At 35.5% G+C, this 24,460-nt stretch overlaps 1 protein-coding gene across 1 annotated transcript in view; it reads left to right on the forward strand.

Moving 5' to 3' along the window:
- The window catches only part of LOC107712836 (trafficking protein particle complex subunit 8-like), a 67,013-nt gene that overhangs the window by 31,231 nt on the left and 11,322 nt on the right, over window positions 1-24,460 (forward strand). The window contains exons 16-27 of the mRNA XM_016518199.1: window positions 1,487-1,681; window positions 4,083-4,243; window positions 4,342-4,416; window positions 4,530-4,623; window positions 4,733-4,890; window positions 6,362-6,795; window positions 8,211-8,388; window positions 11,043-11,139; window positions 16,017-16,085; window positions 16,370-16,419; window positions 16,555-16,743; window positions 18,105-18,207. Coding sequence (XP_016373685.1) covers window positions 1,487-1,681; window positions 4,083-4,243; window positions 4,342-4,416; window positions 4,530-4,623; window positions 4,733-4,890; window positions 6,362-6,795; window positions 8,211-8,388; window positions 11,043-11,139; window positions 16,017-16,085; window positions 16,370-16,419; window positions 16,555-16,743; window positions 18,105-18,207 — 1,803 coding nt within the window. The remainder of the gene's footprint in view (window positions 1-1,486; window positions 1,682-4,082; window positions 4,244-4,341; window positions 4,417-4,529; window positions 4,624-4,732; window positions 4,891-6,361; window positions 6,796-8,210; window positions 8,389-11,042; window positions 11,140-16,016; window positions 16,086-16,369; window positions 16,420-16,554; window positions 16,744-18,104; window positions 18,208-24,460) is intronic.

The raw sequence follows: 24,460 nt of genomic DNA on the forward strand, positions 1-24,460 counted from the left end.
CCCACATCGTGACGTAGAAATGTGGGGGCGTGTTTAAATGAGGCGTTTTAGGAGGGCGTAGACAAGTCTTTACTTTTATAAATCTCTTTGGGTTTGGGACTTTAGTCTTTGCAACTTTAGGGATCTTATCTATTCACGAACAGCTTGTAACACTCCAAAGAGAAAGGAAAACTTGAAATCGAATCATATGAGCCCTTTAAAAAAAAGTGAGTAAACGGTGGGGTGAAGAGAACAGGCCTGAGGAGGTGTGAAAACCTTTTTAATTAAAGTTTTTGCCCGGATATCACGCTGGAAGCATCTGAGACATTTCTTCTGAGACACCGGCTGATTGGACATAAGCCAACTCTCTTGAGTTTATATATTCTTGATTTCCATAATATTCCCTTTCCGCTGCCATGATTTGTCAGTCATATATGTAACGAGAGAAGAAATGTGTGAAGGGAAACCCAATGATCATGTTATTCAGCATGAATGGGAGTGATCCAAAAAAGAGTCTTGAGCTTCAGTGGAAGCAGAACATTCTTCAAAGTGTCTTAACATCAATGTCAGAAATTTACTTATTTGGTTAGCAACATATAAAATTTCAATCCCAGATCATTTTGCTTATTTCCAAGTTTTGAATCCCAGATTTCCATGTAACCTCAGACTTTTGGACTGTCCGAAAAATACAGTAAAAAAATTGCATATTGTGAAATATTATTACAATTTAAGATTTCTGTTTTAATACATTTTTAAAAGTAATTTATTCCTATGATGGCAAAGCTGAAGTTTCAGCATCATTACTCCAGTCTTCACATGATTCTGTCAGAAATCATTCTAATATACTGATTTGCTGCTCAAGAAACATTTCTCATTATCAGTGTTGAAAACAGTTAAAATTTTGTGGAAAGCTTGATACATTTTTTTTCAGGATTATTTGATGAATAGCGAGTTAAAAGGAGCAGTATTTATTCACAAAATAAGTCTTTTCTAAGTATGTAAGCCTTTACTGTTGATATTTGTCAGTTTCATTTGTCCTTGCTGAATAAATGTATTGATTTTTTTTTTAAATCCCCCAAAGTTTCGAAATATATAATATAATATAATATAATATAATATAGACTTTTACTGTATGTGAAGGACAGACTTTTTGTGAAGGATACATTTTACTGCATTGTACTACATTTCATCAAACTATTTTAAACCGCTTTTTTCTTGTATAATTATGCATGCCATTTTATTATCATATTAATTGAGCAGACAACATTGAATACTTTTTATCAATGCTTTTTGTTACAATTTAAACAAGTTAGTGAGGGTAAAATAGTGTTTAATAATAAATGACCAACATGTACAATTTTATTTACACATCTCTACTAATTTGAACTTAAATATTTGATATTTATGCCCATGTTATTTTGTCTCATCTGTATGAGATTGCTGCTCAGACTGACTGGCATGTACAGTACCAGTTGCATTATGGAAGCTCTTACTTTATTTTCCACAGGCGAGAAACAAGCCGCAACGCATGTCTCTTTGGATCAGGAGTTTGACCGGGATCTTTCCCCGCTGTGGAGGGAGTTGGAGGAGCGGGTCGTCGCCGTGGTGAATAGAGGGGCAGTTCCCATCACCTTCCAGCCCTCCCAATGCTGTCTGAACAGTCAGACAGACAACCTCAGATACCCCCTCGCTGTTGTGGAGGGTATGTTTTTCCCTCCTACAGCACCTACTTTTTAAGCATTTTTGTCTGTGCTTTATATCTGGTCATCTAATTTTTGATTTGAACACATCTATATTGCCTGCACTTCTCCATCGACACAAACTCTTGGATTCTGTGGAGGTTTTGATGCACTTTAGGGTTTTCGTTATTGCGTTTGACGTCTTGCGTGGCTGCGTTTTTGATTTATTAGTGTATTTTTAATTGGACTGAGATGAATTATTCACCATTTGCTTTCCTCTTTATTTCATGAAATCTAAAAGAGAACTAATGAAGCATAGCGCCTTACCTGGATTTGACTTGGTGGAATTATCTTGCAGCCTCATCAGTGGTATATGTAGTGCTGCAAGTACTAAACTAGTATTGATCCTAGAAATGCATTAGTTATCATGATACTGTACATTCACCTGCAAACACCCTTTAGTGAGGCTGCCATGTTCCTACTTATAATTAATCCTCATTAGCAAATATTTCAGCAGCATAACACATAAAATAAAACATACTGTGGCTCGTCAGAACTATTCAAGAGTTTTTGTGTGGGATCAAGTACCTTTCTAATGATGTATAGTTATAGGCTGTCTGCCTATAACTAGCAGTAACCTTGCAGTTCGTCTGTAAAATACAATTATTGTTAATATTATTGTTCTATTTATGCTTAAATACTGTTTTTATTTTTAATATTTACGTTTTCTTACACGTGTAATATTTCTTATTTTGTTTAATTATTTAGCATATAATAATAATTATTATTATTATTAGTCATATTAATATATAAGCACTAAATGTTAGGCAAAATCGTGCAACACACAGCAAACATATATATATATATATATATGTATGTATGTATGTATGTATGTATATATGTATGTATATATATATATATATGTACAATTCTATTTTTGTTCCCCAAATTGTGCAACCCTAATGATAATGTTTTTTGCTGTAATGTATATTTGAATGCCATCGTTCAGGCCTAAACTACAAATGATCAGATTGCTGTTTATCAGTTATTAGCATTAAAAGAACATGATCTTGTAAAAAGATTTCAATAAACAGATAACAATAGTTGCACAATCCCATTATAATAAATATTATACATATATGTGTATATAAATGTATATTTTTATGTGATGTAACAACTGTATCTATACTTATAGAATTAGTTCACGCCAGAAGTAAAATTTCCTGATAATTTACTCACCCCCATGTTATCCAAGAGGTTCATGGCTTGAGGAAATCATTCCAGGATTTTCAGGATTCCAGGACAACGGAGACTAAAGGGTTGAAGGTCCAAATTGCAGTTTAAGTGCAGTTTCGAAAAGACTCTACACAATCCCAGCCAAGGACTAAGGGTCTTATCTAGCCAAACGATAAGTCATTTTCTAAAAAAATAAAAATGTATATACATTTTAACCTCAAATGCTTATATTGTACTAGCTCTGCAATGCGTTTCAACTTTGTGTATTACGTAGTCACATTGGAAATGTCATGCCCAGTGTTTAGAAGTGTGGAGAAGGAGGAACGTTCAAAAGTTATGTTGAATGACACACATTTATGTCTTTGTATCAGTTTATTGTTTAAAATGGTCCGTTTGTGTGTATCCTGGATGTTTGAATCTTCTGAAACCTAGCGGAGGTGATTACGTAATGCATGAAGTTGTGGATGCGCATCACAGAGCTAGCGTAAGATGAGCATTTGTGGTAAAAAAAAAAAAGTATATCTTTTTTTTTTTTTTTTTTTTGTAAGGAAAATGACTTATCGTTTTGCTAGATAAGACCCTTATTCCTCGGCTGGGGTCGTGTAGAGCCCTTTGAAGCTGCACTGAAACTGCAATTTGGATCTTCAACCTTTTGGTCCCTGAAGTCCACTATATGGAGAAAAATCCTGGAATGTTTTTTTCAAAAACCTTAATTTCTTTTCGACTGAAGAAAGAAAGACATGAACATTTTAGATGATATATGGGTGAGTAAATAGTCAGGAAAGTTTAATTCTGGAGTGAACTATCTCGTTAAGGATCTAATAAGGCTGATGATACACGGGGCAACTTTTTGAGCAATGTTGCCAAGCAACTTTGGTTAATGTTGCCATCAGTGGGCTACCAGGTGAGACACAGGGCCCATGACTGATCTAAATGATCCAGATAGAAGATTGTTACCCATTCTCAGTGGGAAAATGCCCAAGCAACATTGCTCAAATAAAGTTGCCCGGCAAAATTGCTCAAAAAGTTGCCCCGTGTATCATCAGCCTTAGTCTTTTGTAGTTTTACTGTAGCAGCTCAACTGGTACATCCTCAGATCTGAGTCATGTATTGTTCCTGTTTCCCATCGTTTTCTGTCATGTCGTTTGCTGTTAATTCATTGGCTTCTTTCTTGTTTTTGTGTCATAGAGCCCATCATTGTGGAGGTGGTTTTCCGGAACCCCCTGAAGATTCCCTTGGCTCTGTCGGCTCTGTGTCTGCTGTGGAAGTTTACTCCGAAAGACTTCTCAGACCCTCAGGGCAACACAGCCGGAGAAACCATCACCAATGAGAAAGCATCTTTGAAAGAAGTAAGGCTGTTAATCGTCTCTCGGTTCATCGTGCCTGAGGCATCCAGCTTCGAGTTTCTCATCAGTTTGATTAACTTCTACATTTGAATCCATTCCAGACCATGGCCCTCAATGACATCATTGATACGCAAGTCATTCCAGAGTTCACCATAAGTCCAGAGGAGACCAAAGTGGTTTGTGCACCCTTTTCCTCTTATCTCTCCTCTTCTAATTTTTTTCTTTCTCCCCACTGCTTTACCTGGATTGGCTTTGTGTTCTTGTGTTTGTTCTGCTCTCGCTTTCTCAGGCCCGTTTGAAGTTGCTTCCTCATAAGACCGGAGAGTTGCATGTTCTTGGTGTGGTGTACAACCTGGGCACTGGAGAAGTAGACAACAGTGAAGGTGTATCACAAACACTCACTCTTTGATGTTTTGTAGACACTGAAACCAACAGTTAAAGTTATTTATCTGATGTAAGACTAACTGTAGATGTGATTGGTTTGTGCTGCAGGCTCGCTGGCCGAGGATCTGATGTGTGTTCGTGGACAGCAGAATCTGGAGATCCAGGGACCCAGACTCAATATGACCAAAGAAGAAAAGACTTCCGTCACATATGGACCAGATCACCGCCTGGACCCCATTATCACTCCTCTTATGCCCTTATTGGAGGTGTGTTTGAGTAAATCAAACTTTGATTTTAAGCTTTAATAAGCTACAGGACTTGTCCTGAGAGCAGATCTGTATAAAAGCACTCGTCACAGTTAAATCGAGACTGTTTAATGATTTACAGTGCTCAGTTTGCAGTGCAAGGCCTGAGTGATGTATTGAATATTTACGATATATTCACATTGATTTTGGTGGGGATATATAAAATTATGCTGTATTGTGAATATTGCAGTGATTTAAATAATTTATATTTAAATATTTTATTAGCATAAAATCAAGTAAGAGCAAGTTCAGCTTATTTTTTTGAATCTGTTCAAAATGTCTGCATCATAGTATATCCAAAAATGAAAATTTACTGAAAATGTATCACACTCAGGCCATCCAAGATGTAGATAAGTTTGTTTCTTCATCGCAACATATTTGGAGAAATGTAGCATTACATCACTTGCTCACCAATGGATCCTCTGCAGTGAATGGGTGCCGTCAGAAAGAGAGTCCAAACAGCTGATAAAAACATCAGAATAATCCACAAGTAATCCACACCACTCCAGTCCATCAGTTAACATCTGGAGAAGACAAAAGCTTTCACTGGAGGAAGGGTTAATATGCATTATGGACTCACATTTGAGCCAGAAGCAACAGTTTAAAGTTAAGTACTTAAATCTTGATGGATTTGTTTATTACAAACACACAGATTTTCATTTCACAAGTTGGTAATCGTTGGACTGGTTTATTTGTGTATTATTGTGATGTTTTTAGCAGCTGTTTGGACTCTCATTGTGACGGCACCCATTCACTGCAGAGGATTCATTGGTGAGCGAGTGATGTAATGATACATTTCTTTAAATTTGTGCTGATGAAGAGACAAACCCGTCTACATCTAAATCAACCATTCAATGATTTGTTTGACACAAAAATGTTGGCATTATAATGAAGATTTGTTTTAAGTTACCAGTCTACATTGATGGCTTCTGAGGAAGTGCTACTGTAGTTGGTGGATTTAAGTTTTTATTTCAAGGCATTGAATCTCTTTTTAAAAAGATGGTGAACAAAGTCCTCAAGGACGTTCAGCTTTGTGCTTTAGTTATGTTTGTGAAATTATCAGTAATTATTGATTTTGACTGAATGAAAGACTTTCATTGAGTGCTCTTATGTCAATAAGTTTGAACTTTGCACTCAATTGGTGTGATATTGTCAATTTCATATCGACCTTTCTCTACTTGTAACAAAAAATGATTAATTATGGTTTTTACTGTGATTAACTGTGGCTTTGCTCTCGGTTTAACCCTTTCAGGCCCAGACACAATTCAAATTTTATTTTATCCCTAAATTATATTTTTCTTCCTGTTCCTGGCAGGGTTAAGTGGTGGGTCTTTGCAAGAATAAGCTACATGTGCACCAGACTTTATATCAATAGTCAAACCTCTGTTGGATAAACCATGCAATTACTGTTTCTCTTTCCTTCTCCACCCAGGTGTTTTTCATTAACTTCCCCACTGGTTTATTGTGTGGTGAGATCCGAAAAGCGTGGGTGGAGTTTGTGAATGTGAGTGCAGTCCCTCTCACTGGTCTTCGGGTGGCGTCCACACACCCAGAGTTCTTCACGTTCGGGAGTGCCGCCTCTGACCTCACCCCAGTGACCCCCACAGCAGCAGAGCACTGTTCTGCATACAAGACTGTGGCCATGCCCCCATCAGTGGAGATCGTGTCGCTCGTGTCTCCAGCAGCGTTTGGGGTCACCAGCGGTGACCGGCCAGTAGTGGCAGAGATTCCTTTATCACAAGGTGTGTTGGGACCTGGGGAGGCGTTGCAGATCCCATTATGGCTCAGGGGGCCCGACCGAGAGGGTGTCCATGAAATCAACTTCCTCTTTTACTATGAGAGTACAGAGAAGACCGCCAAACTCAGGTACATGGCCGTTTATGCTTTATTTGGACTAATAATGGACAATACTAAGAACTGAGCAAGGTTTTTCTCAAGCCAGTGTAGCTTCTTTGGGTGTATATATTGTGAACATATTGCTGGACTGTTATTAATTCACTTAAGTGCATTTTATTATTAATCCACTTATTTTCATTTTGCATTCTAAGAAATTAAACGCAACTAAGACTTCACATGGTAGTAGTAGCAGCCTGTTGTTTAAAGATATGTACTGCTTCATGTTTAGTACCGGAAGTGCATTTTTAAGTGTCCGATAACAAAATTTTTTATTGAATAAATATATTTTAAAAACATTTTAAAAACAAACAAAAAACATTTTAAAACATTTTTAAATAATTTAAAACAAAAATATTTTAAACACATGTATATTTTGAATATTTTAATTACCAAAAAACGCCATTGTTAAACAATACAAAAGGTATTACTAAATAATATTATAAATAATAATTATTAATTATAACTATAATAATACTATAATAACTACAATAAAAAATAATATGCTATAATAATATTAGTAACAATTCTACATTTAAGTATAGTGTATGTATAATATAGAAATAATACTGTTATAAATAATATGTTAAAAATTAATGTCACTGTCAATACAAATGTTGCTATTGTTATTATTAGTAACAATAATATATTTATAATATTAATACTGTTAGTAGTATTAGTAACACTAAACAAACTATATATATATATATATATATATATATATAATACAGTGATAATACTTTTTATAAATAATAATATGGTAATATTAGTAACAATAATAATATAAATACTTTATTTTTATAATGTAATCACATTTATGTAATAGTTTCAAATGTATTTATCCGAAGCAGTTTTTGGTCACTATACAGTGAAAGGTGGTTGTAATGTAAAAAGTACATTAGTGCTTTATAGTTATATAATTATTGATACAATGTGTTCAATAAGTAAGCTACTTTACCTGTGAATACCATTGTTTTCTGTTAAAAGCAATGTGGTGTAGTGGTGTTGGTTGCTATTTTTAGAGACCCACCAAATGGCACTCAATAGATTAAATAGGAATTCGAAAATATTAGTGCGAAATATTTGTTCCTGTGTCTCCTCGACTGTACTATCTAATAAAGGCAAAATCTCCAAAATAAAACTTACTCCATATATAAGGTTTTAAAGATATTTTAAGATAATTTCCTTTCATTGGCTACTGCTGATGCTGAACAGTTGTGGTTTTCCGCTGTTAAGTGGCTGATAATCAAACATAAGCTATGCATTTTCATTTGGAAATTTGCTGTCTGCCATTTAAAGAGGACTCATTGGCCTTTAACATCATTTAGAGTTTGAAAATTACCACATGACTTCCAGTGACTCATCTTGAATTTCTCTGATACTTTCAGTCACAGGGTCCTTCGACACACGGCTTTCATCTGCGCAAGCCGATCTCTCAGCGTCAGAGCCACGGCCAGCCGCAGCAACACACTGCACAGCAGAGAGAGAGAGACCGAAGAACGGCAGGAAGGAGAGGAGAAGAACGGCAGCATGTTGGTCTTTGTGGACGTGGAGAACATTAACACAGTGAGCTCTTTCCCACACATGGACTGCTCATGTGTCTTTTTTTTCATCTTAGTACTTTCTCTTCTTGCACTTCATAAAATGTCTGAACACTGTGGCAATAGGGATGCACAGATGTGAAATTATCTACTAATTTATGTAAATAAATTAAAAATAAAAAGCTAAAAACTAAAATGAATCATTATGCTTGCTGAAAGTGAATTTAGGCAACATTTTAACATACAGTATGAAAAATTTATATTCACCTTGAGATTTGCTAAAGATTACATTTAGCAGTGTTATAAAATTATTATTAGTGTATTTTAAAGTTTAACTGCAAGTGAGCATTAGATTACAGCATTAGATTACAGAAGTTAATCTGCATTTTAAAATGGTAAATAAGCATGCACAATTAAATATTCAATACCTGCTGACTGTTAACGATTAAAAAAAGTCTTTAACATGCACACCCATTAACTATTAACTGCCATTAATATGGCAGACGAGTGAAGCATTGAATATATATATATATATATATATACACACACACACACATGCACACACATATATTAGTGCTGTCAAAATTAGCGCGTTAACACAGGCAATTAATTTTTTTCAGTTTAACACATGAAAAATATTTAACGCAGTTAATGCAAGGCCGGGACTAGGGTTGGCCACCCCACTCACAACTGCTGCTTATGTCTTATTTTTCTCGGCACAAAACATTGTTTATTTAAAACGCAAAACGTCTTTACGACCACATCAAACGTGAGACTTTTCAGACGCGCATTCCGCCTCAGCGCATGTGCGAGTCAAACGAGCACGGAAACGGTACTGTGCTCAAAGCGCGTGCTCTTCAATTGCACGCACAAATGCGCCAGCGCGCGCTGTAGCCTGTAGCATTTCATATCAAAGTGCGAAAGAAACAACGAGCATGCAATGTCGTAGTTATGTCGTCAGTTAAGTCATGAAGTTACTAAAGAGATGCGTGTCTGATCCACGTCACGTTCAGCAGCGGCAGCTCTTAAAGGGATAGCAGCCAAAAAACCTAATAACCTTTAAGGATTTAAGGATTCATCTATATTAAATTTAGAATTTAGTGTTTGATAACGTTATTCAATTTCTGTATATTTTCTACTTGCTGAAGGGCACAGGTAACTAAATATGACATTTATTATAATGGGTTTATGTGAAGATTGTTTTAAGTTCACTTAAATCAGAAGTTATTTAAGAAGTGTAATAAATGTTCAAATTGATAGCTCTTGTAATGTTGAATGGCTATAGTCAATGGTTAAATATTAGGGGAAAGAAACAATTTCATTGAAACCAATACTACTGATGTCTCTGTGATACTGACCTTCAGTCATAAAAAGAGATGCCATTATAAAGATACTAAAAATATAGATATAATAATAGAATATAATAGAAATATAGACTTGTTATAGCACTTGAATATACTGTCTTTGTTGTTTTTATTAGAGCCCGACCGATAAATCGTTTAGCCAATATTATCGGCCAATATGAACTTTTTTTTTTTACAGAATATATAACGCAGATTAAATGCTTCTGAATGGTGTAATTACTTAGTTTGTCCAGCAGAGCACGCTCCATTGTTTGCTACTGGCGACCCAGGTCAGTGTAGTGTAGAGAGCTCAAACTTTACCCGAGTCCGCTGCTTCAAATTATCCGCCCACCACGCACCCGCACCTATATTTGATCGTCACATTACAATGATTCTAATTCTTAGTTTTGCATGATGATATAATGAATGGATGGTTCATTTTTTAACAGCAGATTCAGTGACGTTAGAGACTAGAGCTGATCTGCGCATCACGGCACGCGTCTGCGGCGCATTAAAGCCTGTGTTATGGCCACCGGAGCTGATCGTGGCCACTCAGTCAATGCTGGTGTGCCGCGCCGCGGCCCAGAACTCATGCTCATCACATCGCGCGACGCGACAAAATACAATAGAATTCTATTGTATTTTGTCGTGCTGCTCGCATCCGGTGTAGAATGGAACCCATTATAATCAGTGATGTTGTCTACACTGGATGCAGTAAACTGATGCCTCGTTCTATTTATGACGTGCTGACACAAAGTTCAAATGATTTTCAGCGGTCGCTTTGTAGTGGCTTGAGTCTCTTTGAATGGTGATTTAACGCACCGTTGTCACCTAGTTGGAGAGACTCAATGCTAAGTAAATAAACAACAATGTCCCCATCTTTTACTCTCACAATGAGCTTATCATATTCGTTTGCTACATTATTAGGGCCCTGTAATTCCCGCGATGCAGAAAACATGGACAGAATCGTGGAATCCAGTCATAAAAACTGAATTTACTGTAGATTGATCGGCGGTCTCTAATAAGGCAGATCTAAAAAAAAACGATCTCAAGCTGATGACGCTGCCATGAGAGGTTTAATAATAGGAATAGGAAGTAATTCACTAATAGGAAGTGTGTCCAAACTTTTGACTATACTGTACTAAATTATAGCCTACACATAAAGAATATCGGCCGATATATCGGTATCGGTCTTTTTTTACTCCCTAATATCGGTATCGGCTTCCCCAAAAAAAAACATAACGGTCGGGCTCTAGTTTTTACATTAATTTGAAGATTGAATGTGAAATTATTGCAATGTAAAAGTATTTTTAAAAACTTTAACTTTCTCTGTCAGAGCGAAGCAGGTGTTCGTGAGTTTCACATAGTTCAAGTGTCCAGCAGCAGTCGGCAGTGGAGGCTGCACAAGTGCATCAACCCTGTGGGAGATAAAGGTATGAATCCTCCAGCATGCTCTGGTTACATGCACTTAGTGTCTTAGCAGACACTTTCATTCCTCTTGCAGCCACCTGAGGTTAAGTGTTTTGCTCCACATTGCTTGGTAGTCTGCATGTGGATCGCTCCTTTAATTGGTTCTGTGCCTGAGTTTTTTTCTTCCATCCAACACAAAGCGAGATGCATAGCAAAATATCCACAATTCATAATGTCGGTCCTTCATAAATGATTTCCTTTCTTTCCTCTTGCCTCATCTTGCGCTCCTCAGACTAAAATCAATATCTTGATTCTTCCTTTGCTCTTGTCAAGTGTTTCTTATCAAACAGTTTTCTACCCTTTGGTAGAGAACCACTTTCTTAAAATATTAAGGCAGCTATATATTTGCATGTCTTAAAATAAAAATAAAAATGTATACTGTGTAAAAAAAATACTAATATATTTTTTCTCAAAATTTAATTATTAGCGTTTATATTGACAACATGGAATGTTTTTAAATATATATATTTTTTTATTTAAAATAACTTTTTGTAAGGTTGACAGTGTAATGGTGACACTTTTTTTCACAAAAATATATGCAGATTTGTTTTCTTTTTCTGTTAAAATTAAAGCTGCCAATCCCACAAAATAATTGCCATTAATCTCATGATTTCCAACCCATTTTTAGAGAATAAACCAAATAAAGTAGAAACATTTGGTGATAAGTAAATACTTGCTAACACTGTACTTAAAGCCTTTGTGTATAATGCATTATAAAGGCATTAATGATGTAGGTTGTAATGCATAATAATATGTGAAGGTTTGTTTGTCATGTATTTTAATGCATTATACTTTGTAAAGGGGTAACAATGAATAGGTAAGTATTATAAAGTGTTGCAAATGTGTTTACAATTATTCATGAGATCATACAATGCATTATAAGGTACATAATTAATGCATCAAAACTACTTTTATAATGCATTATATATAAGCACTTTAAGTGAAGTATTATGAAATATTTCTATAATATTGTAAAAGCACATTTACCTATTACAGCCCTAATTTCTCTAGTAATTTTTACAGACAATGACAATCTATAGCAATAATTTAATTTTGAAGTTCATATAATATCATGCTTAGTATTTGTCTTATACATTATAAGTGGCTTTCTATATAAACCGCCTTTATATAAAAAGGGAATCGTCATGTTTTGGGGTTCTTGGCTGAAAATAAGTTTGAAAGCCCCAGCTGCAGACAACCCACAGACTAGTCGGTTTTTAAAAATATTTAGTTTTGCACATCTGTAGTTCCTTTGAAACATCACACAGATCTGTTTTAAGATGTTGTGTAAAGGACGATCTGCCTACATACATCCATATGCACCTCCAGCATTGTGAATATTGATGCAGAGGAACTTGATTGCATGTCAGCAGGCCAAGCAGAGTATCAAAAGAAGCTGGGAGCTGGTACAGAGGCACAATGGTACGTTCCATGACCTGCAGCCTTTAAATGGCCTATTGAAAGTGGGTCACATTGCATTTGTGTTGATCCATCTGTACAGCTGATACCTTAAGAGCGAGAAACGCACGCTCATACACACCCTGCAGAGAGTGATGCAGCTGCTCTGAAATTAGGTCACTTTGAAATTGTGCTGAGTGTGTGAAACATGCAGGCATACGCATTTTAGTGGCGTACTAAATTGAAAATTGAATCCCGTGCATGCGTTCATCCTGTGCCGTCAGCTTGGATGAGGTGAATACATTTAATGATGTGAAAATACGTGAACAAGAACTTGTGGCTTCAAAACAATGCATATTTAACTGAGCGCAACACTTCCAGAGCTAAATCAGTGTTTGCTTAAGTGTGTAAAATCAATCTTCTGTTTCACACAGCAGCCCAGCGGCTGGTGTTGTTTAGTAGCATTTATGCCTGCATCATTCTGCAAAGTTAATAACAATGTAAATAGTTAAAATAATATGCCTGAAGAGTTCTTTAATTCCGTACTTTTAATTAATTTATTGGTCTGAAGGAACAGTGTCTTTAATCTGAGGAGATGATGGATCATGGACCTACAGCTACAAATAAATGAAGAATACTTCCTTGTTGTTAGTCTTTGAATACTTTTCATTTTGAAAGAAAAATAAAATGTTTCTACTAAACTTTTGGCTCCAGCCAACTGCTGTGTTAGTATCCCATGCTTGAGACATGAAAGGACACCAAGGTTTCAAGTGGGATGGAAAGATCTTGAGTTCTGAGGATCTAATCAGAAAGTTTGATCTGTTGGTCACAATGGCTTCATACTTTCGTTTGTTTCTCACACTTAAAAATGAAAATTCTGTCATTTATTCACTTTCATGATGTTCCAAAACCGTAAGACTTTTGTTTATCTTGGAAACACAAATGAAAATATTTTCCATGAAACTTTCTGTCCCTCCATTGAAAGTCCATTCCACCAAAACTTTGATGCTTCAAAACGTTTATAAAGACAGCGTGAAAGTAATCCATGTGTATAGAGCAGTAATCCCAAATCTTCTGAAGAGACACAATCTCTTCGTGTGATGAACAGATTCAGTTTTAGGGTTTTATTCACATGATCTATGGCCATAAATCCAGCACATCAAATATCATAAATAGAAGCTTGAACTTGCTTGTTTGATACTAGAGAACCAATGATTTTGAGGGAATATTAAAATTATCTTCATTTGTGTTCTGAATATGAACAAAAGTCTTATGGGTTTGGAACAACATGACTGTGAGTAAATGATGACAGAATATAATTTTTTTTAGTGTGAAAGTCTTCACCCTAATGCTGTTTCAATTCCATATGACTCTCTTCCGTAGAGCGCAAAAAAGTTCTGAAATCATACAATAACTTTGTGTAAGGAAATTGAGGTTATTCATTCATAAGCCCGATTCAGACGGTAATTGTTTCTCATATGGACGTCTGTAAAAATAAATAAAACTCATGGGTTTGGATGGCGATTTATTCACAGTGAAGGAACGAGTTCTGTGATCCTATGAACCCAGGAACGCGCTGCTCACGTGGCCAGTCACATGATTGTCTGCTGTAAATAAAATTCATTTCGTTTACAAATTTATTCTTATTGTGTAAAATGTATTTAAAAATACTTATGTAAAATGTATTCTTATTATTCCAAGCATATTTTATAATATAAAATCCTATTTATTATTTGATTATTTAAATCTCCTGTTTAATAATAGAAAATAGACGCGCTATAGTTGTATATAATTATACGCGATATAGTTATGTATATATCTGTTTATATAATACACATTTTAAACTTGTATTGCATACCTACTGCTGCCATAAGAAAGACCCATTTCGAATGTTTACATGCTTTTCTTCTCTTTCTGCTCCCAGTCGCTGTGGTGGAGCAGTTATGAAGTGTTGTTTTTTTTTTTATACTTTCCAGCATTTCAGAAATAAATATGCATGTAAATTACAGCGAAGTAGAATAGTTACCTTACGGTGTTCGGGAGTGCTCAAAAAGGGTTTAAACACTGAATTTTGAATCTATTTCTTCTCGTAAACTCAGAGATGTGGATTCGGACGGCAATTAAATTACCACACGACCTTGGTGTTTGTCAAAAAACGGTAGGAAATTCGGCCGTGGATTTTTACGGGGGTGGTGAGAGAAAAACACAGACATTCTGGATTCAGACGGCAATTATCACTTACGTCCTCATGAGAAACAATTACCGTCCAAATAGGGCTATATTAGTCATTTTCATTCTCTTCTACATCCCTCAAATCTCATTCACACTTCAGTATATTCACAATAAGTGCTTTACGGTTACAACAGAAGTCAGTAGCGGTGTTTCCATTACCCTTCAAACTGCGCAAATTGAAAATTGAAAATATGCCCAATGGAAACTCCCATATATCACAAAAAGGTTTTTACGCTCACATGAGGTGGTTTTTCAGGCAGTTCGAAAAAGGAATATATCACAAAACTGCAATGTAAACTTTTTTTCACATTAACAGGCCACCTGGTGTACGTAAAAGTCACTTGATCATTCTTTAATGTACTGTAACCTCCAAGAAACATCTCATACGTGGCCGCTCTCAAGTATAAAGGGCTTTCCTTGCCATTAATGCTTGGATAACCCCTTATTTACACTGCACACGTCTGTGGTGCATCGGCCACTCTAGTCGATGCTTGTTTATACCAGCCACGCCGCGGCACGTTTCAGAATCGTCCCAGAAGAGGCTTTTCGCGACGCTTCACTAAAGATACACGCATATTAAAAATAATGGTTAGTGCGGTGGCTGAAATATATGTAAAACTACCAACGTTGCCATGACTTGTCGTGAGAGGAAAAAAATAAAATTGTATTCGCATAACATCGATTAATGGAAACGCAATAGGTTTTTTATCAGCATTTATAAAATATTGCAAAAGTTTTGTGCAAATCTGTAATAGACACCTGGCTAGTGACATCAAACTTGGTTTGCCAAATCTTGTAATTTTGAATATGCATGAGCGCAAATGAGATTTGACAGCTGTGACAAATTATTTCTGTAAATAATTACTTTTTGGTCTGTTATGCACACAAAACTATCATATGGCGTGTTAAAGTAAGTGTAATTATGACCCGAGTTCACATGAAGGTATGTGCAAAAATGCTGAGGCTAATTAAAACTAAACCTTTGAAGCAATAATCAAGAAACACGGAAAACAGCTTGTGAAATATGGAGCAAGGATAACAAAATGCACTTTGCTTTGAAGAGTTAATTAACTGACCTTGACATCTGAACTGTTTTCATGTATTTGAGTCTCTGGTGTGGGAGCACCAAAAAGAAAGATTTTCTGAGAGTAAGTGGATGAACACTCATCATCTTTCTTGTTTTTGCCTTCATTTCGTGTTGTGTTTGCAGACTCTAAGCTGGCCAGCAGGGAGAGGGGGAAGCTGTGCTTCAAAGCCACCAGATGCAGAACAGAGGAAGGTGGGGCGTCCAGTTCACGCGCACATACACAAATCATGCATTTCATGTATTTTTATGCAAAATTTGCACCATTGCATAAATGCTGTCTGGAAAGACCAAGATGTGAATCAGATTTCCAAAATGCACATGTTGATGTGTACAATTTTCTTAGCGAATCAATTAAATTCCTAGATGTAACTTTGTCTCCGCAATCACAGCTGCTCACGGCCAATGAAAATGCAGCAAACTGGTTAACATGCTGATGTTTGAACATACTGACATTTTTTTTTCCCTTAATGCCTCAGCTACCTCAGAAAAATACACCTTTGCCGATCTCAACCTTGGCAACGAACAAGTAAGTATGCCCTTTTGTTCTCACTACTGGTTCCGATCGATGTTGAGAGTTATGCGTCACTGACTGTCGTCTTCATTCAGCTTTTCAACAGTCCTCATTGTGTTTCACTCTCTTTGTCTTTTTCTCTTTCATTAGATTGTGAGCTCTACCACTCCATGTGCTGATTTTTTCTTCCGGAGAGGTCTGCCCTCTGAACCCAGGAGAGGGGGCGTTTCCACAGGCGGTGCTAGTCAAATATGGAGACAGAGCGGGACTGATGACGGTGTGACAAATATTGTCAAAAAATGCAGTGAAGTAGAGCTTGACATCATCGTCCTCTGGAAGGTACCCTGATGAAATGTTCCAACGTTTATTTTGATTCAAGGAGAGTGAATATTTTTTCATTCAAGGAAATTATATACAGTGGGTACGGAAAGTATTCAGACCCCCTTAAATTTTTCACTCTTTGTTATATTGCAGCCATTTGCTAAAATCATTTAAGTTAATTTTTTTTCCTCATTAATGTACACACAGCACCCCATATTTTTATTTTTTTTTTGAATTTTCTTCAAAATTATAGAGAATTTTTTTTCTTACATTTTGAAATTTTAATTAATGTTAGTTAATTAGTTAATGTAGTAAATATAATTAGTAATATATATAAATTTTTTTAGGACTGCCAAAGTTAACATGTTTACCTAATATATTAAAGCAGCAATTTACCATTTACCAGACAGCACAATAACACATTTACCAAATTTGATAAAATTAATGTTTTAGTTTTTTTGTTCAGAAATCATGAGAGTAATGATGATTATTTTAAATTGTTTAGGGAACTATTTTTAACAGTAAGAAATACAGTCAAAATCTGCATATAGTTCTTTTTTCCTTCAATAGTGGATGGGAAAAATGTAATTGTCAACATTTTTTCAAATTGTCATTAATTACTACCAAGGTTATTATAGTTTTGCATTTTTAAATTCGTTTTATTTTAATATCGTTTTCAAATTTGCAATAAAATTTTGTTTCCTTAATAATTTTGTTAGTTTTAGTTTAGTTTTTATTTTGTGAACACATTTCTCTTTAGTTTTTATATAGTTTAGTTTCAGTTTTAAAAGTGAAAAGTTTTGCAAAGTGTTTTTAAAAGCTCTTCGTATTTCTTTAAAATGCAGTTGTGATCAATAACATAAACTATATTACACATAACCACTGATGACATCCGTGAATCAGGCCATGCATGATAACTACAACAGTAACAAAAAACAGCCAATATAACCTGAACACATTTTCTCTTGGTTTTTCTTGCCATAACCAATGTTTTACGAAAATAACCTTGAGTACTACATCACTAGTCAACTGGCACCCATGTCATTTCTGTTTGAGATCCCCGTTTTAAACCTTAATAATAGATAAAAATGTTGATAATAATACAAGGTGATTTCTAAAAGCATTACCAGCCAACTGGCCACTAACTTATATTTGTTCACCAAACTAATTGGCTTAAGCATTTTGCACTTATTAATTATTAAGTATTAATTTTGGATGAATGCACCAGTGTTTAACAGCATTGGCGTTGATCACTTGTACTGTCAATAGAAAATCAGCACCTCATTGAAGTTTTGTTGTAATTAATGCATGGCGTTACTGATACTGTTAAGATTTGAGGACAAATATCATTGTATTAATCATATAATGTGTCGTTTCAGGCATATGTTGTGGAGGATAACAAACAGCTGATTTTAGAGGGGCAGCTTCACGTTGCACTGCAAACCATTGGCAAAGAGGCCTGCTCGCTCTCGCAGAAAGAGGTACTACACATACACACTATCTCACAATGACTCTCCCTTGCCATTCAGCTCTTTTCCTGTGGGTGCTTTAAAAATGTGCATAAATGCAGTCAGTCTATAAAGAATATAGAGTCACTTGCTTAAGTGCAAGAGACCACTGTATCTTTTCAATGAGGCTTGGTAAGTGTATACTTGAGCGAATGAGCAAATAATATTTTGTGTGTGTGTATGTTTTGAAGTGTCAGTTATTGATAGACCAAGATGTCTTCATCTTAATACACTCAGGTTAAGCACTCAGTTGGCTGAACACAAAATAAGTAGCCTTTTTTTTTTTAATGATGCTTCCTTTTGCCTGTAGCATTCAGTGTGTCAGTAAAAGACCCCTCGTGGCAAAGAACCTGAACTCAAATAACAATCCTCTGAACAGAAGCTTTCACTTTAATATGCAAATGGTGTCTAATTTTTGGCCTGTAATTTTAATATATGTCTTGTCATCTGACACAGCAAGAAAAATGTCTTACTCAACCTGCAGCAGTCAAACACGCTTGATAGCGTGAAAATTCATTTTAGTGAATTAATTCATCACCGACTGGCTGTGGTAGACGGTTAACTCAAGCATTGATAATGCACTTGAGCACTGAACTAAAACACTAAAGTGCCCACTGAAGGTGCGCTTTTTTTAAGCATTCTTTTCAGATTGAGTAAGCCAGAGATGAGACCAACACATCGAAACGAGGTCAAAATGAATTTAATTCAGGTCTGTGTTTATCTCTCACTGTAGCTCAAGTAATGGACATCACTCTCGCTGCAAGTCGCTTTTATGCGTGTCAGAGCCTTGATGCTTTTGCAGGGCATGGGTGGTTATAAAGGCACTTTGAAGAAAGTGATAAAAGAAATCATTTCAGTCTCCTGACCTTGATATGTGGAGAAAGGTGTACGTGTCCTCTGACTTTTTTTATTAAGAAAGTTGAAGGTTGGAAGGAAGGATTCTTTGGCGCTCACTGCTCAAGGATGAATAAAATGGAGGAGATGGACCTTGAAGCTCATCATTGTGTGTGATTTTATTGGAGACCTGGGTACTTATTGTGGAGGAAAAAAAGTAGTACATTACACTGACGTAAACAATCAAAGGTTTTTTTTTTTCATTGCTCTCCAAGGATTTATTTTGTTGTAGGACAAAAACATCTATAATGTTTTACATTTGTAATGTTCAATGTGTGGTCCCATGCTTCTATTAGCCTACATAAGACTGATATCACAGTGTGTTAAAAGGATAATTCACCCAAAAATGTATATCGCCATCAAAACTTTGATGCATCAAAAAGTTCATAAAGACATTGTGAAACTAATCCATATGAATCAAGCAGTTTAATCTGAATCTTCTGAAGAGACACAAATGTGCTTGCTTGATGCATGAGAACCGAAGATGTTTGTTCTTACGTGTAAATCAAGTTTGGTTGCGTTTCCGCTTACCATATTTGATGAGCTCTACAGTATGAATGCACGTTTATCAATGTTTATGTCAGTAAAAGTCTAAACTAAATCTGTTCATCAAATAAAATTATCAGGTCTCTTCAGAAGACTTGGATTAATGTGGATTACTTAGGCCTGGGCGATAAAACGGTATCGGTATTTATCGACGGTACCCCTTAATCAATACGATAGAAAAAATGTTCTGTATAGTGCACGATATAGGCCTGTGCGATGAGTGACAAGCAGACAGCCAATAAGTTGTGACATCAGAGATGCAGTGGAATGGAATAAAACCCCTACAATTCCAGAGACAAAAGTTGAACCTCTTTTAACTTTACATGGCTTTCTATACATCTCTTGTGTGAGACGCGAGAACAACAGTCACAGTTGTCCGTCTTGAAAATGCGCCAACTATGTGTTCTATGTGAATGATCTTCTCCATATTGAGCTTCTATATTTCTCTAGTATTTTGAATAAAAAAACGCAGCAGCGGCGCATCTCGTGGCTTCAACTTGATAGGTTAACAAAAACAATAAACTGCAACAATGACACTTACATCATCATCATCACCACATCTTGTGCGCCACTGATAAGGCTCCTGGACGCACACCTAAAATTCAAATGCACCGTTTTTGCATTCGAATATGAATTTTTATTTTAAATTAAAAAATTTATTTAAAATCTCCTTAAAATTTTAACATATGTTTGTGAGTTCTGAATAAAATACAATCTGTGTGATTGGCGCTTCGGCTTTTTGTATTAAGCTATGCATAAATACATGATGCTGTTTTGTTCATAATTGCTTATGCAATTTACGAAATTATATTTGATTTATATATTTTAGTTTAGACTTTATGCACATTTTTGTAGATAGTCATTATTTCATTGCATTGAATAAATAATTTAATGCGGTGCATTATTTCGCTCATTGCGCCCTACTGTGGTTTCAGGAGACCACAGTTTCTTTAACATTAATCTGCATATAAAATATAAGAAAGGAGATATTTATTTAATTTAATTTTGTGTTGGACTGTTGAAATTTAAATAATTTGTTGTTTGTCTTAATAAACTGGGTAAATAAAAAATACAGTGGTTAAATATAAACCTTTTTTTCTTCTGCTCTTTGTTTAAAAGGTTCTACTTTTTTTTTTCAATAATTACCGATACTGACTGATATGAAACATTATATCGTGATACATTTTTTTAGCTATATCCCCAGCCCTAGGATTGCTTTTTAACTTTATGAAGTGTCAAAGTTTTAGTGGAAAGAACCTTAAATGGAAGGACAGAAATCTCTCAGGTTTCATTTGTGTTTTGAAGATAAACAAAGGTCTTAAGGGTTTGGAATGACTTGAGGGTGAGTAATTAATTTAGTAATTAAGACTTAATTTCCTTTTTTGGATGAACTACCCCTTTAATATGCTTATGCTCCTTGCAAAAACTCTGTGACGTTCAATAAATTGAACATTCGGTGGGTTTTAACACTTTCTCAGGGGTCTCAGAGCAGTTCACTGGAATATGAGAGTCATACAGACAAACTCAGACCTTGAGAGAGGGACTTTTTTGGCCGTTGCATCTTGTCTTTTTTTAAGCATCTGGCACCTTGCACTTTGTGTTTATCCATTTCTGTTTCTCACTTCAGGATAGTCAGTTTGCTTTGTGAGGTGTCTGGCCTCGAATACAAGCTAAATACACAGTCTTCTGCGCTGGCTCTCGCTCAAGTCTTCCTCTCATAATTCGACTTTCTATTTTCTCCATCTGAGACGGAGTGCAAGAGCAATGTGACTTTGAGAGCATTATAAGTGAGTCTGCTCTTTATGAAGATGGATGCATCCTAAGGTGCTTTAAATGGTCAGAGAGCCAGACAGCAGAGACTCTGACCTTCGTTTGTGTCTGCATTTGGATCTGCGTGTCACCTTTCCAAACTAGAGGTTTCTCTGTTTGAATATGCAGATTAATATTCAGATGTTTAATGTTTGCTTGTGATGTGTTTACTGTGCAGAATAATCTTGCCTGTTGTATGTCTATAATGGTGCAAATAAGCAGCAGAAAAAGCAGGACTGTGTGGGAGTGTGTATGTATGTGTGTGTGTGTTTCACAAGTATTTAATATATGGTATTAGCAAGGTGAAGGAATCGGAGCGTTCTGTGTGGGTGTTTTGTACAAAGTGACAGCTCTCTGCTGATTTGACGACTACACGTCGAAAAGTGTGTGTGCGCATGGATGTAAGTGTAGTAGATGCCAAGTATGACATTGTGTGTTAAAATAGCGATTCATTTAGAAATTACTGTTCTGTCATCTTTTACTCACCTTCATGTCATTCCAAAAAATGTTTTTGTTTTAAAAAAAAATGCTGTTCTTCTGAACTTTACTTTCACTTTCTGTTCATCAGAGAATCCTGAGGGGAAAAACAGAAAAATGTATCATGGTTTCCACAAAAAATATTATGCAGTTCAGCTAAAATAATTAGAATCAGAAATGTTTCTTGAGCAGCAAATCAGCATATTAGACTGACACTGAAGACTGCAGTAATAGCTGATCCAGCTTTACCATCACAGGAAATTAAAATTACATTTTAAAATGTTAAAATCGAAAAAAGGTAAAATTATAATAATATATCACAATTTTGCCATTTTGTATTTTTGATTAAATATATGCAGCCTTGGTGAGCATAAGAGACGTCCTTCAAAACATCAAAAATTCTCACCTCAACTTCAAACTTTTGAACTGATATGACTTTTCTTATCCTAACCGTTACTCAAATCAGCGACACTAAACATTGGTGAACATAACATGCTGAGTTTGAATATATGGAAGTGCAAATGTAATTTGAGAGTTATGCCACATCACAAGATTATGAAAGATTTTAGTATTTTAGAGTTGCCAAAGCTCAATAACTGTTTTGAATAAATGTTATTTATTTCTGTGATGGCACTGCTGTGAATGCATTAGCATATGAATTATACATATAAGTAACAATTTAAAATACATTACAGTATAAACTGTATTAAACTATTTTAATATAAACTGTATTAAAATAAAGTTATTTTAAATTGTCATATTTCACATTATTGCTGATTTACTGTATTTTTGATCAAATAAATGCAGCTTTGATGAGAATTCCTTCAAAAACATTAATCTTACCAACCCCAAACTTTTGAACGATTATGTATATCAAAAACTACAATTAATTTAAAGTGTTATTTTTTTGTAGTTAGTTTTCAAACTCTGTTTAGTTTTCCCCCAGTAACAGTAGTTTTTATTTTTATTTCTGTTAATAAAAATGTTTTTTTTTTTTTTAGTTTTAGCTTGGACATACTTAAAAAAAAAAAACTGTCATATAGGTTTGAAAACATGAGTTATAACTGGATCTTCCTGTAAAAACAACAGAGTGATGTATGTCAGACTTCTCCAATCATTTAGTCTGCTTAAAGTCCGCCCCTTTCTTACAGTCGACCTCAAGCTCGCATTCAGAACCAATCAACAACCGACAAATACGACCAAGTCCCTCCCTACATTTTTACATTTTACCTGGATTTACATCAATACAGTCACTATTTCCATTACATTGCGTCTTTAAAGGATTAGTTCACTTCCAGAATAAAATGTTCCTGATAATTTAATCACCCCCATGTCATCCAAGATGTTCATGTCTTACTTCCTAAAGTAGAAAAGAAATTAAGGTTTTTGAGGAAAGCATTCCAGGATTTTTCTCCATATAGTGGACTTCAACAGGGACCAAAGGATTGAAGGTCCAAATTGCAGTTTCAGTGCAGCTTTAAAGGGCTCTACATGACCCCAGCCGAGGAATAAGGATTATCTAGCCAAACGATAAGTCATTTTCTAAAAAAATTTAAAATAAAAATGATACAAATGTATATACTTTTTAACCACAAATGCTCATCTTGCACTACCTTTGCGATGCGTGTCCACAGCTTCACACTTTACATTTTACATAGTCACATTGGAAAGGTCACGCATGACGTAGGCGGACGTACCGACCCAGTGTTTACAAAGCAAAAGTGCAAAGACTAAATCAATTGCCTTTTACAAAAAAAAGGTAAAACAACATGTCGAACGAGCAAAAATAAGCAAAAATAAATTGTACCGAACAATGACGTGATGCTATCAAATAGCAACCAGCGTAAAGTGAGAGGCACGCACTCTTTATAATGCAACAAACATGTCAGCAGTGTGGAAGCATTTAAACTGTGCGAGAAAGATGCAAAAATCATTACAAGCACCGACAGCGAGAGACTGTTTAGGACTGCATCACATGTCTTCAATGAGAAGAGGAAGGGGTGATTGTTGCTGGTTACTGTATGATGATTGAAATCGCGAAATGGCCTTAAACAACTAGTAAATAAACTGCAGAACGTTATGTTTTCTAATACACGCACGAATTGCATGTATTTTGACAGCGCTGCACAAACTCGCCGCGGATCTGCTTGTTAACCAGGGTTCAAAGTCCAAAGTGCGAGGAAAATCTGCGCTGATACAGTCGTCAGTTGCTCAGTCACATTTTTATGAATTTTTACAAGTCATGTGACAAAGCGATACGTGCGACGTATTTGTAATGAGGCTCATTTATAAATCTGTTGTCAACAAAAATAAGCATTGAAGTCTTCCTGCACGTTTCCACCAAAATAAAAGTTGAGAAAAAGCAAGAACTCTTATCAACATTCATAAATGTTAGTATTGTAACTTTACTGTTACAGTTTACTGTAAAAAGTAAGACAATAATAATGATAATAATCATTACAACAGCTCTGTTTTAATACATTTATTATAACATACACACA

Source organism: Sinocyclocheilus rhinocerous, unplaced genomic scaffold (genome assembly GCF_001515625.1).
Source record: "Sinocyclocheilus rhinocerous isolate Xijiao unplaced genomic scaffold, SAMN03320098_v1.1 scaffold478, whole genome shotgun sequence".
Classification (NCBI taxonomy): Eukaryota; Metazoa; Chordata; class Actinopteri; order Cypriniformes; family Cyprinidae; genus Sinocyclocheilus; species Sinocyclocheilus rhinocerous.